General features: G+C 47.3%; 1 protein-coding gene across 8 annotated transcripts in view; it reads left to right on the top strand.

The window, feature by feature from the left end:
- MOK (MOK protein kinase) overlaps positions 1-19,414 on the top strand; it is a 43,671-nt gene that overhangs the window by 14,323 nt on the left and 9,934 nt on the right. For 4 of the 8 annotated variants that reach the window (XM_070775761.1, XM_070775760.1, XM_070775762.1 and 1 more), the window contains 2 exons: positions 12,951-13,040; positions 14,332-14,402. The exons of 2 other annotated variants lie outside the window; for them this stretch is intronic. In XM_070775761.1, coding sequence (XP_070631862.1) covers positions 12,951-13,040; positions 14,332-14,402 — 161 coding nt within the window. Of the gene's footprint in view, positions 1-1,029; positions 12,552-12,950; positions 13,041-14,331; positions 14,403-19,414 lie in introns of those variants that run through there. 2 more of the 8 variants (XM_070775763.1, XM_070775765.1) reach the window with 2 other exon arrangements.

Genomic DNA, 19,414 nt, shown 5'->3' with positions numbered 1-19,414 from the left:
TTTGCGACCCATGGATCGCAGCACACCAGGCCTCCCTGTCCCATCACCAACTCCCGGAGTCCACCCAAACTCATGTCCATCCAGTCGGTGATGCCATCCAGCCATCTCATCCTCTGTCGTCCCCTTCTCCTCCTGCCCCCAATCCCTCCCAGCACCGGAGTCTTTTCCGGTGAGTCAGCTCTTCGTATGAGGTAGCCAAAGTACTGGAGTTTCAGCCTCAGTATCAGTCCTTCCAATGAACACCCAGGACTGATCTCCTTTAGAGTGGACTGGTTGGATCTCCTTGCAGTCCAGGGGACTGTCAAGAGTCTTCTCCAACACCACAGTTCAAAAACATCAATTCTTCGGCACTCAGCTTCACAGTCCAACTCTCACATCCATACATGACCACTGGAAAAACCATAGCCTTGACTAGATGGACCTTTGTTGGCAAAGTAATGTCTCTGCTTTTCAATATGCTATCTAGGTTGGTAATAACTTTCCTTCCAAGGAGTAAGCATCTTTTAACTTCATGTCTGCAATCACCATCTGCAGTGATTTTGGAGCCCCAAAAAATCAAGTCTGACACTGTTTCCACTGTTTCCCCATCTATTTCCCATGAAGTGATGGGACCAGATGCCATGATCTTCGTTTTCTGAATTTTGAGCTTTAAGCGAACTTTTTCACTCTCCTCTTTCACTTTCATCAAGAGGCTTTTTAGTTTCTCTTCACTTTCTGCCATAAGGGTGGTGTCATCTGCATATCTGAGGTTATTGATATTTCTCCTGGCAATCTTGATTCCAGCTTGTGCTTCTTCCAGCCCAGCGTTTCTCATGATGTACTCTGCATATAAGTTAAATAAGCAGGGTGACAATATACAGCCTTGATGTACTCCTTTTCCTATTTGGAACCAGTCTGTTGTTCCATGTCCAGTTCTAACTGTTGCTTCCTGACCTGCATATAGGTTTCTCAGGAGGCAGGTCAGGTGGTCTGGTATTCCCATCTCTTTCAGAATTTCCCACAGTTTATTGTGATCCACACAGTCAAAGGCTTTGGCATAGTCAAGAAAGCAGAAATAGATGTTTTTCTGGAACTCTCTTGCTTTTTCCATGATCCAGCGGATGTTGGCAATTTGATCTCTGGTTCCTCTGCCTTTTCTAAAACCAGCTTGAACATGTGGATGTACACAATTCACGTATTGCTGAAGCCTGGCTTGGAGAATTTTGAGCATTACTTTACTAGCATGTGAGATGGGTGCAATTGTGCAGTAGTTTGAGCATTCTTTGGCATTGCCTTTCTTTGGGATTGGAATGAAAACTGACCTTTTCCAGTCCTGTGGCCACTGCTGAGTTTACTATAATACTAATAAATAATGGTCACAAAAATTTATACTGGAGAAGTATACCTCACTTTAAACTGTCTGTATGTTCCTAAGAGTTGTGTCTGTTGGATTTTTATAATTGAAACCTTAGATTAGAGATATAGAGGTCCTTGTGATTTAATTAGCTGTGAATCAGTTACTGTGTTGAAAAATAACTTTCAGATAAGATTAGAGAGATGTGTTCACTGGGAGGGACCAGTGCACTTCGTGGCGCGGGGAGTCCTCTGGTTCTCACTTCGTCCCTTGCAGACCGCATGGCCTTTCCCACAGAGCAGCCTCTTGGAGTCCTTGCGTTTACAGCTTCTCACCACGGACCACCCTGAGTCAGAGACCACGTGTGATTAGGAAGCTGTCAGAATAAGGAAATAAGCGATGGTGTCACTGCAGCTGTTTTGCTTTTCAGTAAAGAGGTTTGAAACTCAGTCTTTTTTAATATCAAAGGAGTTGAAGCCTCTGAATATCTAAGGCAGCGTTTTAAAAAGCATAGCAATGTCCTGAAAATGTGGAGCCTCCTGAGTGTTTTGGGGTATAGGCCTTGATTTAAACTCTTAGGATGCAAAGATAGTGTTTCAAATTGGAAAGCAGCTCAGGCCTTTTACCACGTCAAGGAGATTGGGTAACAGTGATGTCGCCCTGGTAACATCCCCACGGGGCAGGCGTCATCGTTACTATTTTGCACCTGAGGAGAGGTGGTTAGCGATGTGAAGTAACTTGACCGTGGTCACCGAGGTCACTGGGTGGGCAGAGCTGGGCCAAAGCACGCGGTGTTTACCTGCTGCACCGACGCTGAGGTTACGGGGCTTCTGCTTCTCCTCCTTTCTATCACTTCTTCCTCCATGTGTTCTGAATTCTCTGTATTTCTTTGTCCACTCCCAACCTCTCTCTTTGCCTTTACACTATGCCTGGTGGAGAATTTGCTGCCCAGTGTTCCGATTACCCCCATCGCCCAAGCAGACGGCCTCACTCAGCCGCTGTGGACAAACGCCCCCCAAGCCCAGCGGAGCAAGACGGGACTCTGAGCGGCGGGTGGGGTGCATCCGCTTGGTCAGAGGCCCGGGCTCCCTGTCAGCTTGGGAGCTCCCTGTCGGGTGCGGGGTGGACGTGCTTGCAGACGGCAGGACTTCCCAGCTGCAATTTTGGTGGAGACATAAACACGAAGTATGTACCGGACAGAACACCTGCGGACCCCAGGACTCCCACGACGATTGCTGGGTCAGAACCATGCAGAGTTAGGCTGCTCTGGGGAACCAGCTGGCCAGGAGAGGTCACGTGGGCCACTGCTGGGCCTTCAGGACGCAGAGAGACCTGTAACATGTGAGAAGCGCTCCCCTGGAAGGAGGTTAGAATGGTTTGAGGGCAGTCCTTTGGGGAGGCAGGGAACACTCAGTTTATCTGGAAAAGTGCCTTGGGCTGACCTCAGCCCCTGGGGAGAAGGTGGAGCCACCCGAGGGACGCGGTTCCCACCAGGTCCCGATGCTGAAAGTACCTCGTCCACCTGGCCCTTGGCTTCCTTGTCGTGAGGCGCGGAGCACTGACCGAGGTGGGAAGCTGAAGGAGCTGTCACGCAAGGCCCATGGTAAACGCTCGGGAGACGCTGGCCCGCGTTACGATGTGTGATCCTTTGTTCTGTTTCAGAAGCAGTTGTCCTAACTTTAGAAGTGATTGATTAGAACACTTATTTTTCTTTTAAAAAACCCATAATAAGTAAAGATTTTCTAATAGAGTGTCACTGAATCAGTTATACTTTCCTTGTTTTTTCTAACGTGTGTGTGTGTGAGGGGGATTATTGACGGCCACTTTCACATGCTGGCTTCACTTAAAAGGAAACACTGAACTGGCGGTGTCTGGTGGCTCTTTGATGTCCAGAATCCCTGGTGGTATCTCCAGCTTAGCTCTGACAGGTGTCTGCTGGCCTGTGTAATCCAAACCCACAGGGAATGGGTTTTGCCTTTTCTCTTTTGAGTTCTCGTTTGCTCCTAGACATACGTTGATAGAAACCCACAGGGAACAGGTTTTGCGTTTTCTCTTGTGAACTCTCATTACTCTTACACATGTGTTGAAAACCATAGGCGACTATAATCCAGTGCTCTCGTTATTTATTCGATAATTGTTCCAGCTAAAACTGAGCCAGCCCTGGCTGTGGAGAGCACCTTCAGGGTGGCCCCTGTGTTCTTGAGGCATCCCCCATCATCTTCTTTTTTTTTAAACCTCTTTTTTTGCTACCGGAGTGTCAGCATCTTTAGGTCCTCTCAGTAGACAGAGGTAGCATATATGTACACTACCCTCTCTCTCTTCATTCCAATAACCTTGAGTGCGTATTAATGTAAATAAATGGCCAAATGAATAGATAAATTGGGATGAGAGGGAAATTTTTTTCTCATTTATGATTCATAGGTACAGAGAGGAATGAGGGAAATGGAAAATCATCATTAGAATAAGTAATCATTTCTGCAGGCAAGATAAATTTGTGAATGCTAAAATTAGTAAGCTAAAACTTGAAAGAGAATGGGATTTCTGCACAGCCTCAAATGATCTCCTGAATATTTATTAATTACCGTGGTGGCTTTAACTTATGTCCACAAATTGTTTGCTGTTTCTTCCTCCGGGAGGTAGGGCTTAATTTCCTTCCATTTGACTGAGGGCTGGACTTGATGACTTGCTTACAAAGAGTAGAAAATGAAAGGGAAAGATAGTTGACTTTACAAAGAAAAGTCTGGTAGATGCTACTTAACTAAATCATTAATATCAGCATCATCAGTAATAAGACATGTTGATATCACATACCTTCTGATAAATGGCATGGGAAGAGCCTGTCCCCTCTGTGGTATTCTCTTTCAAAGGTCTGTAATCTCAGCTGATTTATGAGAATACATCAGGAGAGCCCACACTGAGGGGCATTCTACAAAACACCAGCCCAGCCATCCTCAAAACGGTGAAGATAATGACAAGGACAGGCTTTGGGGCTGTCAGAGTGGGGGGACATGGCCACTTACTTGCAGTGTGGTCTGCTGGATCCCAGGAGAGGAAAAGGCATCAGTGGAAGAACTGGGCAAATCCAAATAAAGGGTCTAGTGTAGTGAGTGGAGTCGTACCAGTGTTCATTTTCAGTTTTGGTAAATGTTATGTGAGATGTTAACATCAGGGCAAGCCAGGCAACAGGGGCGTTCTCCACTGTTGGTGCAACTCTTCTGTTAATCTAAAGTAACTTCAAACTTAAAAAACAAATCAGAACAAACAGAAAATAACCATAGATGATCCGGAATGAGTCATTGTACGTGGCTTCTAACGTTGAAAAAGGTATTGCTATTATTTCTGTTTTACAGGAAGACATGACTGTAGTTTCTAAAAGAAAGTTCTAGAAGAAAGACAGCTGCATTTGGTGTCACTTCTAGGAGTTTTATTGCCGACCATTTATTGGATATTCCAGTGTCACTGATCCTTGATCCACAAGTTTTATTCTGTTCTTTGGTTTTATTTTTCTTTTTCAACCATGAAAATAGTATCTTCAGCTTTTAGAGCTCTGGAATATAATATCTGTCATCATTATAAATCAGTTTAACCTTATTCATTTGAAGAATAATTTTAGGTTCCTTTAAAAATCCGTTTCTGCTCTGCTTATGGTTGAGTGAAACCTCAGAGTCACCTTGCACAGTTGTGTGGGTGGTGTGGGCAAGAAGAGTCAATCAGTAACAGCGGCAAGTCACGCTGAGTCACGCAGCCAGGAGGAGCTTGGTTTCGGAGCCTCTGACCCAGCTCCTCCCAGAGTTACTTCCAGCCCTTCCTTTCTGCTCCTCTGAAATAGAAATCGATGGCTTTGGCAGTCTCCTTTGCTGATAGGAAGTCAAGGTGAGGTATTATAATAGATCAGTTCTTTAGTACTGTGTCAGGAGGGCATTTGCAGCTCCTGAGATTTGTCTTCCCTCAGTGGCTCAAAGCCTTAGTTTGGGGATGATGAAGTTAGTTACTTGCATAAGGCCAGCAGCGTGACCCAGTCGCTTTGATATTTTTTTTCTCTGTCTTCAGAGGGTTCTCCCGCCTATACTCACCAGAAATACACTGTTAATAAGATGCTCCTTTTTTTGCTACGACTGTATTCTTCCTTTAGAAATGTTGTAAAGAAGTGGAATGAGTCATTTAAAAAGTCTTGATGTTTGTAGGAGCTCTCTTTTTGTCCCGAAGCAGTAAGAGACGCTCGTGCGGGTCCTCACCAGCACAGGGTTACTAGGTGAGGGCAGAAGCAGCAGCTCTCCCGCTTTTAGTTGTGTGACCTTGGGCAGTTCGTTAATCTCTGTGTGGTTCAGTTCATGTATACAGTGGGGACGACCACAGTGTCTACCTCGCAGGATCATTGGGAGGGTTAAAGATGCAGGTGAGACACTTAGCACAGTAATGGGTCAACTAGTCGCCTAGCAGTTGGTGCAAGTTACTCAGCAAGATAGTTTGAAGACTCTTTGGAAAATTGGGGTGCAATAATAAATGCGAGTAGCAGTAGTGAAAATGGAGATTGCACAGGCTTCCTTGGTGGCCCACTGCTTAAGACTCCGTGTTTCCATGGCAGAGAGCACAGGTTCAATTCCCAGTTGGGGAGCTAAGATCCTGCATGCCTCGTGGCACAGCACCCCCCAAAAAAAGTGAAGCTTGCAGCAGTTGTTCCAGAGCATCTGGTGCCATGCCCAGTACCAGGGGAATTGCATGCATATGTCGTTTAATCCTCCCAGTAGCCCTAGGGGAGAGTCTTCCTCCAAATGAGGGACCCTCCACTAGAGGGCGAGCTCCCATGAGGGGCGAGCTCCCAGCATTGCAGATCGTCTGTGGGACCCCCGTCTGTGTGGGGCCGGGGGCTGTGTCCTTTCAGTGCTCTGCTGCGGGAGGCAGTGCGGTGCCTGCCCTTGACTCAGAACACGGCTTTTTCCCAAGTCACATCTCTCAGTGGTCCTCACATTACTTTTACAAAAATAAGTCTTCAGTGTGGGATTCTAAATAAAAACAAAGGCAAGAAACTCATGAGTCACTTTAAAGACTCTTTTACTTAAATAGGATATAATTACAGAACTTTTCAGTATATACAAAGTAAACAGCAGTATAATGAACCCCAGGTGCTGCAGCCACCACCACCAAGCCTGTGATTTTTAATTAATCTCTATAACTCCATCTGGTCTCCCGCCCCGCTTGGTTGCTGTCGTGATTCAGTCACTCAGTCGTGTCCAACTCTTTGCATCTCCATGAACTGCAGCACACCAGGCTTCTCTGTCCTTCACTATCTCCCAGAGTTTGCTAAAACTGAAGTCCATTGAGTCGGTGATGCCATCCAACCGTCTCATCCTCTATCGTCCCTTCTCCTCCTCCCTTCAGTCTTTCCCAGCATCAGGGTCTTTTCCAGTGAGTCAGTTCTTCGCATCAGGGGACCAAAGTATTGGAGCTTTAGCATCAGTCCTTATAATGAATGTTCAGGACGGACTTCCTTTAGGATTGACTGGTTGGATGTCCTTGCTGTCCCAGGGACTGTCAAGAGTCTTCTCCAGCCCATAGTTCAAGAGCACCGATTCATCGTCTAGGTTTGTCATAGCTTTTCTTCCAAGGAACAAGCGTCTTTTAATTTCGTGGCTGCAGTCACTGTCCACATTGATGCTGGAGCCCAAGAAAATGAAATCTGACACTGTTTCCATTGTTTCCCCATCTATTTGCCATGAAATGATGGGACTGGAACCCATGATCTTTGTTTTTTGAATGCTGAGTTTTAAGCTTTCATTCTCCTCTTTCCCCTTCATCAAGAGGCTCTTTAGTGCCTCTATTCTTTCTGCCATTAAAGTGGTGTCATTTGCATTATCTGCATAGTGATATTTCTCCTGGCAATCTTGATTCCAGATTGTGAGTCATCCAGCCCAGCATTTCCTACGATGTACTCTGCATATAAGTTAAATAAGCAGGGTGACAATGTACAGCCTTGATATACTTCTTTCCCAATTTTGAACCAGTCTGTTCTGTGTCCAGTTCTAACTGTTGCTTCTTGTCCTGCATACAGGTTTCTCAGGAGGCAGATAATGTGGTCTGATATTCCCATGTCTTTAGGAATATTCCACAGTGTGTTGTGATCCAGAGGCTTTAACATAGTCCAGTGAAGCAGAAGTAGATGTTTTTTGGAATTCCCTTGCTTTTTCTGTGATTCATCATTTGTTGGCAATTTGATCTCTGGTTCCTCTGTCTTTTCTAAATCTAGCTTGCACATCTGGAAGTGCTCGGTTCATGTACTGTTGAAGCCTGGCTTGAAGGATTTTGAGATAATCTTGCTAGCATGTGAAATGAGCTCAATTGTATGGTAATTTGAACATTCTTTGTCATTGCCTTTCTTTGGGATTAGAATGAAAACTGACCTTTTCCTGTCCTGTGGCCACTGCTAAGTTTTCCACATTTGCTGGCATGATGAGTGCAGCACTTTGACAGCATCATCTTTTAGGATTTGAAATCGCTCAGCTGTAATTCTATCACCTGCACTAGCTTTGTTTGTAATAATGCTTCCTAAGGCCCACTTGACTTCACATTCCAGGATGTCTGGCTCTAGGTGACAGATCACACCATCGTGGTTATCTGGGTCATGAAGATCTTTTTTGTACAGTTCTGTGTAATCTTGCCATCTCTTCTTAATATCTTCTGCTTCTGTTAGGTCCATACCATTTCTGTCCTTTATCGAGCCCATCTTTGCATGAAACGTTCCCTTGGTATCTCTAATTTTCTTGAAGAGATCTCTAGTCTTTCCCATTCTATTGTTTTCCTCTTTTCTTTGCACTGTTTACTTAAGAAGACTTATTTCTCCTTGCTATTCTCTGGAACTCTGCATTCACTTGGGTATATCTCTCCCTTTCTCCTTTGCCTTTCACGTCTCTTCTTTCCTCGGCTATCTGTAAGGCCTCCTCAGACAACCGCTGTGGCTTCTTGCATTTCTTTTTCTTGGGGATGGTTTTGGTCACCACCTCCTGTGCAGTGTTACGCACCTCTGTCTGTAGTTCTTCAGGCCCTCTGTCTGTCAGAGCTAGTCCCTTGAATCTGTTCATCATCTCCACTGTATAATCATAAGGGATTTGTTTAGGTCATACCTAATGGCCTACTGGTTTTTCCTGCTTTCTTCAATTTAAGTCCAAATTTTGCAATAAGGAGTTTGTGATCTGAGCCACAGTTAGATCCTACTCTTATTTTTCCTGACTGTGTAGAGCTTCTCTATCTTCAGCTGCAAAGGATATAGTCAATCTGCTTTTGGCACTAACCATTTGGTGATGTTCATGTGTAGAGTTGCCTCTTGTGTTATTGGAAGAGGGTGTTTGCTATGACCAGCATGTTCTCTTGACGAAGCTCTGTTAGCCTTTGCCCTGCTTCCTTTTGTACTCCAAGGCCAAACAAGCCTGCCACTTTGGATATTTGACTTCCTACTTTTGCATTCCACTTGGTTATTATTACACAATTCTTTTTTAAAGGAAACATTTGCATTCATTGAAATGCACATTTTTGAACTGCATGATTTTTGCAAGTGGATAGCTCCCTGTACTCACAGCACAGAGTGCTGCTCTCACCCGAGCTCCTTCACGCTCCCTACTTAGTCCTCCCTCCCTGCCCCGGTGGCCACTCTTCTGGGTTTTATTTCGTTTCTTTACTCTCTTATAGAAATTCCTGTTCAGAGAAGGCAATGGCACCCCACTCCAGTACTCTTGCCTGGAAAATCCCATGGGCGGAGGAGCCTGGTAGGCTGCAGTCCATGGGGTCGAGAAGAGTCGGACATGACTGAGTGACTTCACTTTCACTTTTCGCTTTCATGCATTGGAGAAGGAAATGGTGACCCACTCCAGTGTTCTTGCCTGGAGAATCCCAGGGACGGGGGAGCCTAGTGGGCTGCCGTCTGTGGGGTCGCACAGAGTCGGACACGACTGCAGTGACTTAGCAGCAGCAGCAGCAGCAGCAGCAGCAGCAGAAATTCCTGTTAAATGGAATCTCTCCACTCCTTTAGCGCAGCATACATGCAGTCTCTGAGGTTTATCCCTGTTGTCCTATCGGCAGTTGATACCTTCTCACCGCTGAGTGATGTTCATTCCAGTCTGTGACTGCAGAGCGCCTTGTTTATCTCGTCTCTTGTTGAGGAACTTTTGGGCTGTTTCTGGTTTTGGACCACTGTGAATAAACCTGTAAAACTTCATACAAGACTTTTTATGGTTATCTATATATATATTTTTTTTTTTTTTTAGGTCATTACCTGGAAATAGAATCTCTGGGTCACAGGGTAGATGTATATTTAACTTTACAAGAAACAGCCCAGCCTTTTTCTGAAATGATTATACCTTTTTCCACTTCCACCAGCAAAGAACCCAAGAGTTCTAGTTGCTTCATATCCTCTTCAGCATTTGGTGTGGTTAGTCTTTTAAATTCTGGCCACTCCAGTGAGCGTATCCTTTTGCTTCATTATGTGTGTGCTTGAATGTTTATTTGGCTGCGTTGGGTCTTAGTCATGGAGCTTGGGATCGTCGTCACGTCAGGGGGTCTTTCACAGGCGCAGCCTACACACTGGCTCTGTGGTCGTGGTGTGGGCTCAGCACTTTCGGCACGCGGGCTTGGTTGCTCCGCAGCACGTAGGATCTTAATTCCCAGACCAGGGATCGAACCCTCACCCCCTGCATTGGAAGCTTGGAGTCTTAACCACCGAACAGCCTGGGAAATTCCCCAGCTGGTTCTTTTGGAAGCAGAGGCTTGCCTACATCCCTCTGTGTTCCACTCCGTGATATTTTCTGTTTCCAGCAGGGCAGTAAAAAGACAAACACACAGAAAAAACCTGAATGTCACTTGACCACAAAATTCAAAGCAACTCCAAGGCAAAGAAAAGTGGTTACTTTGCAGATTTTGAGTTTTTTTTCCCCAAGATCTTTAAAAGCAGGAGCAGAGTTGCTTTACATCTGAGCTCACACTGTTCCTTGCACTGAGGCGCGCAGAACCCCGTCAGGGTGCCCGTCTAATGTCGGCACTCATTCCTTGGTTCTGAGTGAGTGCCTGGGGAGGCATAAAATGATTCTGTCTGCAATAAGAAAATGTGTTTCAGGGTATCATAGCTGGTTTTCATATTAAAGATGAGAAGAGTGAGTAAATGTTTGTCTAAATGACAAAGCTGTTTGACTAACTGGTCCTAAAAGACTGATTAATTTTTTCTTTTTTTTTAGATCGGGTGTATAGTTCAAAACTTAGAACTGTTGCTAGCCTCGGTTGGTTTCTGCTGTTCCCACCCAAGGCTGGGCGTCTTGGCGCCGTCGGCGTCGGGGCCTTGGCTCCTCTGTTACAGGTCCTGTCCTGTGCACCATAGCAGATTTAGCATCGTCCTTGGCTGCTGCCATCGAACGGAGCAGTGACACTGAAAGTGTCTCTAGTGTTGTCCCGTGTCCCTTAGCGGGGCAAGGTCCCTTCGGTCAATAACCACTGGCTTACAGCATGCCCTGGGCAGAGGCGTGGCAGGCATCAGTGGGGGGTCTTCAGTGGCCTGGTCCTGGGTCAGGGACTCTGCGGTGTGGGACTGTGGGGCGAACCGTGGATGCCCTTCCAGCGCGCACCCCAGGGAGGGAGAGATGCTTGGCAGCTGTTGGATTAGCGCCCCCCAAAGAATGCTCTGCTTGATGTTTTCTTCTTCCTTTTGCCTTATTGGTGTGTTTGTTCACCTCCTCTGCCCTAAGGAAAATAATCTGTATCTGCCATGTCACTCAGAGGACGGTCTGACGTGGTGTGTTCTCTAGAACCTTAGTTCTAAGGGACGGTGACTTACTAGTATGTAAGAGAGGACCCTGTGCCCCCAGAAAGTCTGGAAAATGTTGGTTTAAATGAAGGTAAACCGTTTTCCTTATTTTGTAGGATTTTTGAAAGCTTCTAACATCAACTGTAAATTGTCACTCTCCAGAAGGAACTAGATTGGCCCTGTCTCACGTTTCCTCAACATGCAGTTTATCCACAAAGCGTTTTCCAGAGAAATAAAATTCTGTGGGACATGTTTTGGGAAATACTGTCCTAGAGTCACCTAGAGGAGGCCAGGGTGCGGGGAGGAGCAGGTGGTGGGCTGGGCACTGAGCTGGCGGAGTGGACAGACAGGGTCATGGTCTGGTCCCTACACCCCCAGGATGGCCATCCGTAGTGGTTATTAGGCAGTGAAAAACTCAGATTCTAGGCGGGAAGGAGCTGCTATCCTGAGCCTCCAGGGTGCGGCCCCACCCCCACCCCCTACGCAGCATGCTTGGCCCCTTACCCAGTAGTCGTGGGATCCCCCACTCTCTCCAGCAACTAAAGGATTACAGTCCCCGCTTCAGCAGGGACCCTCTTTAAGTCTGCTGCGCCAGCAAAGTGAGCTGTTTTTTCTGGTTGGTTGTGGACCATGGTGTGTAAGTTGCTAATATTTTGAGTTTCATCCTGGGTATGAGGGAGGACACGGGATGACGGCTAAAAGGGGCCTAAGGCTTTTTGTCAGGAGTGCGCTTCTGCTCAGGAGGCTTTGTGTCAGGAGCGCCCTCCTGCTCAGGAGGCTTTGTGTCAGGAGCGCCCTTCTGCTCAGGCTGCCCAGGCTTGTGCTCCAGGCTCCCGTTTGTGGCCTAGCATGAGAGAGACTGGAAACATCCAGCCGTGTTGATTTACAACAACAGTAATATTATACTGTTGGATATAACCACTCTTTGAATAACCAAACAAAATGCTGAGCTTTACTCTACATGTTGAAAGTTGGTTGGGAATTCCCTGGCTGTCCAGTGGTTAGGACCCGGTTCAACCTTGGGGCCCAGGTTCAATCCTTGGTCTGGGAACAAGAAGCCCACAAGCCACCTGGCAAGGCCAGGGAAAAAAAAGGAAAAAGAAGTTGATGAAATAGTTTTGCCAGTTCAGAGAAAGAATATTTCCAGAATCAGTTTCTTTTGGAGCCGCTGAGATGCAGTCTCTGGTGGACAGAGTCATTCGGCTGGGATGACTCCACGGGCCCAGCCACAGGGAGAGGGCCCTGGCAAGGGTCAGTCTGGAGGGTGGCACAGCCAGCCTCTGGCCGTTGGCCTCCACTGTATTGTTGTGATCTGGGATGTGAACACAGTGGCAGGCAGAGCAGTCTCCATAAAGAAAAGCCTCGGTAACGACACACCTGCTGAGAGAGCGCCTCTCCCCGGATGAACGACTGAAAACGCGTGTAGCTGCGTTAAAGGTCAGAAAGAAGGCCAGTGTGAACGGGAGATGCTTATTTTCCGATGTTGCTTACATTGCTCAGTTAGTTCCTGTAAACTGACTAGTGGAAAATTTTAGTCTCTGTTTCTATATTTATTAATTGTAAGAGAAACTACCAAAGCATTCTTTCAGGAGTTTAGATGGGAAGAGTTTGAGTGCATGTCCAAAGCTGTAAGAGCCTCGATTTTTGTAAGATAATGTGGAAGTGAGGTATACTTATGTTCAGCTGCTGATGGGAGAAATAAAACCTGATAAACTTGCTTGGCATTATTTGTGAGCTTGTAACTTGTGATCATGGATGATAAACAGCGATTTGATAACCTGACTTTAAAGTTGGCCCAGATGATACACCGGTTGTTTGTTCTTCCCTGCACAATAGCATCGAGCAAGTGAACAACCTGCGAGAGATACAAGCGCTGAGGCGCCTGAACCCACACCCGAACATCCTCACGCTGCACCAGGTGGTCTTGTAAGTATATCGGGCTTTAGGAACTATCTAACCTCGGTGATAATCGTTAGATCTCTGTTTAAGAAAGAAAACCATGGTAGACATTTTAAATATTGGCTTTGTAGCTCAGACACATATTCGGGCCAGTGTCTGCATCCAAGTCCTAAAGGGAAAGGCCTTCGTTACAGTGACTCCGTGTCACAGCAGTGAACACCATTCGAATGGTCCCCCTCCCGGAAGCTCAGCTGGGCTGCTGTGGAGGCGGTGATGGCTCAGGACACCTGCGTGTGAGCCTGTGGCCCTCTTTCAGGGGCTGCACTTAGGTCATGCCTGCAGTTGCCATCTTGGTATGACTTCAAGCAGCCATTCTTACTGTATTCCACATAACTTCAGGGGATTTTTCATTTCTGTTCTAATCAAGACGGCGGAGTGCAGCTCGTCTGGAAGGGCTTGTCTGCTGGGGACTGGGGCTGGGATCTGGCCTGAAGCTCCGAGAAAGCGCCCCTCAGCGGGAAGCCTGGCCTGTACCACCATCTGGGGAAACCGTAGTCTCTGACCATTGAGCTGGGGAGGTTTTCATCAGAGAGCTGACCAGTTCTAAACTCAAAACGCAGTGCCTTGTCTTGGCCGCGTGGCTTCCTGGCCTGCATGCTCTGAGCACGTGTTCGGCCGGTCCGGAGACTGCAGCCTGCACGGGGCAGCGGTCACAGTGCTGCCTGTGCCGAGTGCTTCAGGGGCAAAGCGCTTCTGTCCACGGCAGCCCAAGGGACAGCGCGGCCCCATCCAGCCCCTCCACAGGCGCCCTGAGGGGCCCGGGGTGTCACTGTAGGGGCGAGGGGAAAGGCGTCTTCCTCCTTTTGCCCCTGGCTGGGTTGTGTATTTCACTCCCACACTGTGATGTATCTCAGTGACATGGAAGTAATTTAGGTGAATTAAAGCTGAATTTGCAGCCACAGAGCTTGAATTAAGTCCTACTTTCTTTGTTTTGCTTCTCCAACTCCTCAACCTGTTTCTTCTGTCTGAAGATATAATAGTTACTTTCATAATCTCAAGATGCTTTTTTCCCAAAATTGTGGGAGACCAGCTTTTAGAATTTTTGCCCAAAATTGTTTTATTATTATTTAAAATTATTTTTACCTAAAATACTGATTGAAAATCAAAACTTCTGCTGTTTCGGTCATTACACTTTGGTCTTTGCTATGGGAGTGTTTTATGTTTATCAGAAGTGTTTACAAATGAGTTAAATATTTGATGCTTTTATTCTGATTAATACAAGGAAAAAACCATTTTAAAAACCTGCTTTCTTCTTCAGTGACAGAAAATCTGGTTCTCTTGCACTAATATGTGAACTTATGGACATGAATATTTATGAGCTAATACGAGGTATGTAGAATAATTTGAAAGAGCGTCTAAAATCTTTTAAAGTTTATAGTTCCCATATATTTGTCTTAATTCTCAAAATCATCGATCGCCGCAGTTCAGTAGTTGTGTTTAAGTATACAGCCATGTGTGCTAGGTCGCGTCAATCGTGTCTGACTCTTTGTGACCCAGTGACTGTAGCCCACCGGGCTCCTCTGTCCGTGGGATTCTCCAGGCAAGAATACTGGAGTGGGTTGCCCTGCCCTCCTCCAGGGGATCTTCCCGACTCGGGGATTGAACTCGTGTCTCTCATGTCTCCTTCATTGGCAGGTGGGTTCTTTACCACTAGTGCCACCTGGGTGTGGGAGGTGTTTGGGGGGGCAATCTTGTCTGCTCAGAATGTGGCTGCAGATGGGAAGTGATGCCACACGGCGCTCAGGCTGGTGAGGTGACGCGTGTGAGGGAGGCGCAGCAGGAGGCGCGGCTCAGGCCTCCCGCAGGCTCGTGCCCTCGGGGTCCATTCCAGGCTCTGCGTTGCTCGGCGTTCTACTCTAGGCTTCGGAATGAGGCAGGACTTCCCCCACAAATCATCCCCTGAGAGGGACTCTCCTTCCTCCTTGGGTTGGGAGCCTCATGCGGTGCCCTGAACTGCTGAGTGCTCATCGTTCCCCATCGTTTGAACAATACAGCACTGTCTGGGGGAAGCACGCTTGCCTGAGCTGACCCCGGTCGCAGCTGGTTTTGGAGGCCAGCGGAGGTCACCCGAGGGAAGCAGAGAGCAGGAGGCGGAAGGTTGGCCCACGTTTATCCAACAGCCCTGGGTCTGACCTCCCCGTGGCGTTAGATGTCAGGACAGATGAGCCTTGTAAATACCACACAGCAAGTGTTAGACTTCATGGATCATATTATTCTTACTGAACAAATGAAAATCACTGCCTTATGTCATATGAGGGACTCTTTATATCTGAAATAGAGTTTTAGTGACAGTATCATAGATGATTTAAAAACTGTGATGTTACCTCAAGCAGGTTAGGCCAAAGCGCAGATGATGTGCTGTAGAGAACTTTTAGATCGAGAAGCTGTTCTTGCAACAAAGGGTACCTTTAACATGATGTTAAAGGTGCATGTGAAGAGTTCAGATAAAATTATATTTATGAAGTGAGAGCATGGAAAGAAGTATTATGTCAAATGGACATATTTTATATGTAATTTAAAATATGTGGCTTAGTAAATAAAATAAATAGCATGAGTAGACAAGTTTTACATCTGTGGAAGTTGATATAAAACTTTTGGATCCAGAAACTTTTACATCTTTTGAGGAAAGTAGGAGATTGCCTTGTGTCTGGGAATATATGGTATTTCTTTTAAGTTACAGACCTTGGGTATTTTATTCATAGACAAGCCTCTCACTCAGGTGTCTTGCTTTAAGTACAATTTAAAATAAACTTAGTCATCTGGTTTCTTGGTCTAACACCTATTAAAAATAAGAGCTCTTAAAAGGAGCTTCTAGAACTTTACACACCAACAGAAAGTGACAGGTGGTGATCCAGTAACGGGGGAGGAGACTGGAAATACAAAGCAAACCAAGAGTGGTCGGGAAAACAGCTGTAAGCTGCCAGGCTCCCCAAGACAGGTTAGCGGGAGCACGGTCGTGTACGGGGTTGTGGTCACCATATCACCTAGGATATGCTGATGGGAAAGTGGGTGAAACGTTTTTAAAAGATCCCATGTAAAATACCTCCAAATAGAAAAGAGTTTATATCTGAGGAGTAAACCTCACTTACCTGGAAATTTCACTTGAGGTCTTATTCCAGACAACTTGGATAAGTAAGTGTTACTCTATGATTAACTTTCAGGTACACTAACTTAGATTATTCACTTTGATAGTCTCTGTGTAACACATATTTTAACAGTGTATCAGGACAGGGTATCAATGTAACCAAGAGAAACAACCGCTAAATTTGCAATGATCTTTTTACCAGTTAGCCGACATTTTGTTCTTAATGAATCTACAGAATCACTTCCTTTTAGTATAATAATTCTCTTGGTATAAGATACATATGTTAGAATTATGATTGTTAGAATGTGATATTTTAAAATTCAAGGGGAGGGGATAATTTCTCTCAAGTTTCTGTGTGTTTAGATTGGAGAAAACTTTGTTTAGAAATCAGTATTTTAATTTCCAGTAGTAGGGGAGTTGTGTAATTGGAGGAAGTGAATCTGTTTCTTTCAGTATCTGTCTACAGAGACTGCAGAAAGCAGACTGTTGTATTAAGGCTGTACGGCCGCTGGTTCATCCCATGGGTGCCGAGTGGCTCCACAGGCCAGGCGCTGTGCTCTGAGCATGGGATCAGGTGCTCTCGGTGCTAAGGGGCCTCTAAGTGTCAGAGATGTTAAAATGTGGGGAGCACGGTTGACTGATTGTCAGATGCTCACTGTTGGAACGTGAACCCTGATTTCAGAGTTGGCTTAGCGTTGAGGAAATACAGTCATCCCTCCGTGCCTGCAGGCTACTGGTTCTAGGAGCCCCGCAGGTACCAAAATCCATGGATGCTCAAGCCCCTTGGATATAAAACGACTCGGATTCAGCCAACCTCAGAAACCTTGGATGCGGGACCCGTGGACAGAGACCCGGGGGTTCGGGGGCGCCGACCGTGTGGTGATGACAGTGATGGCTGACGGCCCTGAGTGCTCACCACAGGCCTTGCACTGCCCCTGGCTCTCGCGAGGAGTCAGCTTATTTCACCCTGAGAGCCTGTGAGGCAGATTCTGTCATGATTGCATGTTCGGGATGGTGAAAGGGAGGCATGGAGAGACAAAGGACCCGTCCACGGCTGTGGGCCTCATCCGTGATGGTCTGGGGTCGGGACTTGGGCAGCACCTGCTCTTGCCCACCCTGCACGGCCCTCTGGGCAGCCCTGAGTGGACCGGGAAGGCCTGGCGGCCAAGGCCACCACCAACCACTTTTGGGCCACGTAGTCCCCTGCCGTGGCTCCTCTGCCTGTCCTCCTCGACAGACTTGGCCACCCAGACCCTGAGACTGCCCCGGCAGCACATGGGCCGCCTTCTGGAGCACGGGCTGTTCCAGGTCCAGGGCTCGTCTTGTCACCTGTGAGTGGACCAGGCATCCTAAAACAAATCCATGACTCTGAGCCAGGTAGGAAAAAGCAAACCAAGCTTTGTCTGTAAGCGTAGCGTTAGTTTGTTTCCCTGGGGAGCTTAGGCAGTGCGTCTGAGCTGTGGAACACTTTATACAAGGGGCTTGCTCATCCACGGATTGTGGTACCTCAGGGGCTCCTGGAACCAGTACCCTGCAGACACCCAGGGATGACTGTATTTCCTCAGTGCTGAGGCAACTCTGAAATCAGGTTCATGTTCCATTCACTATGCAACGTAACGATTTTGCATGACAGGTTAATTACTGTGTCAGATTAATTCAGTTATATTTTTATGTATGATCACATCTGAGCCACTGAACTGTAAGATGCAGTATTTTTTATGTACCAACAAAAAGGAAGAAAAACATTGCCACTACCGCTCTGACACATACCTTTCTTATCACTTAGCAATTTTAGTTCTGTCCTTAGTAACGGGACTCGTTCAGAACTATTGAGACAGTTTCCACCCATGTCACTTTTGTGCGTATATAAAAAGGAAATGCTGGGAAGGATTGGGGGCAGGAGGAGAAGGGGACGACAGAGGATGAGATGGCTGGATGGCATCACTGACTCGATGGACGTGAGTCTGAGTGAACTCCAGGAGTTGGTAGGGAGGCCTGGCATGCTGCAATTCACGGGGTCGCAAAGAGTCGGACAGGACTGAGCGACTGAACTGAACTGAAAAAGGAAACAGACATGACATAAACCCACTGCGGCATTCCTAACTTTTCCTTGAGATACTCGGATGTGGCGTGACCGCTGAGCGTCGTCCTCACTTTGTCTGTCTGTGCCGTTCAGGGTGTGAGTGAGTAGCGTTATTTTCGCTGGAATTTTCTGAAGCTGATGGCACCATCCTGTTAGGTCAGTACTGGTGCTTCTGGGAAGTGCCCTCTGGTTCTGTGTCAATGGAGCGCGGGTGTCCCCGATCGCACTCCAGGCCAGAGCACGCACAGCGCCGTGCGCATCTCACGGCGGCAGGTCCTGGTCTGGAAAACGGGGGTAATCATGGTGTCTGGCTCTCTGGGTGGTTGTGAGGAGTAAATGACAGGTGTGAGGTGTGCGGAGCAGCCCCCGGCTGGCGTGGTCTCTAATCAGCGTGGGCTGCTGTCACCACCACCACCACCACGCTGTGCACAGCTGGTGTGTGCCGGCTCTGGCCTCCTGCACTGGCTCGTCCCCGTGCTGGGAGCTCAGCTGCGCTCTAGAGATGAGGAAAGAGCTTCCAAGAAGTCAGAGCACTTGCCTGAGATGAGCCAGCTTCAGAGAGCAGAGCTGGGAACTTCCCTGGCTGTCCAGTGGTTAAGACTCTGCTTCAATGCCGGGGGTGTGGGTTCCATCCCTGGTCAGGGAACTAAGATCCCACTTACCGCATAGTATGGCCAAAAAATAAATAAGAAACAAAGCGGAAGGCAAAGAGCAGAGCTGGGAGGCCCTCCTTGAGTGCAGTCTTGTTGAGAGAGGGGTGCTGGTGATGGCTCTGGCTCCATGCTGAGTCTGACAGCGCGCCTGCTATCCTCTGCCGGGCGGGACCTCCAGCCTCTCTGAGAACCACGTGCTGTCCTGCAGGGCTCTCTCTTGGAAAACACTGATGGCAGACACGTGCTCGCACGCTGCCTCAGGGCCTAGCCTCTGGGCCTAGGCATAGACTGTGGGCCGCTTGGCCACACCATGGCGGGCCCGGCAGGCACCTCGGAGCCTGACCAGGAGAGCCAGGCGCAGCCTGGGGACAGGGCCTCTTGTGGGAGGAGCGTGTGTGCTAGATTTCCTGGTTCAACGTGGGCTACACTGGAGGCCACAGTTAATCATTGTGTTCACTTTCGAATTTTTACATTGCTGGTGTTATGTGTGACATTCATTAAGTGCCTTCTTAATGAGAAT

The sequence above is a fragment of the Bos indicus genome, chromosome 21, assembly GCF_029378745.1.
Source record: "Bos indicus isolate NIAB-ARS_2022 breed Sahiwal x Tharparkar chromosome 21, NIAB-ARS_B.indTharparkar_mat_pri_1.0, whole genome shotgun sequence".
In the NCBI taxonomy this organism is placed as follows: Eukaryota; Metazoa; Chordata; class Mammalia; order Artiodactyla; family Bovidae; genus Bos; species Bos indicus.
The sequence above is the reverse complement of the archived record's forward strand: the minus strand, read 5'-3'. Positions and strand labels throughout refer to the sequence as shown.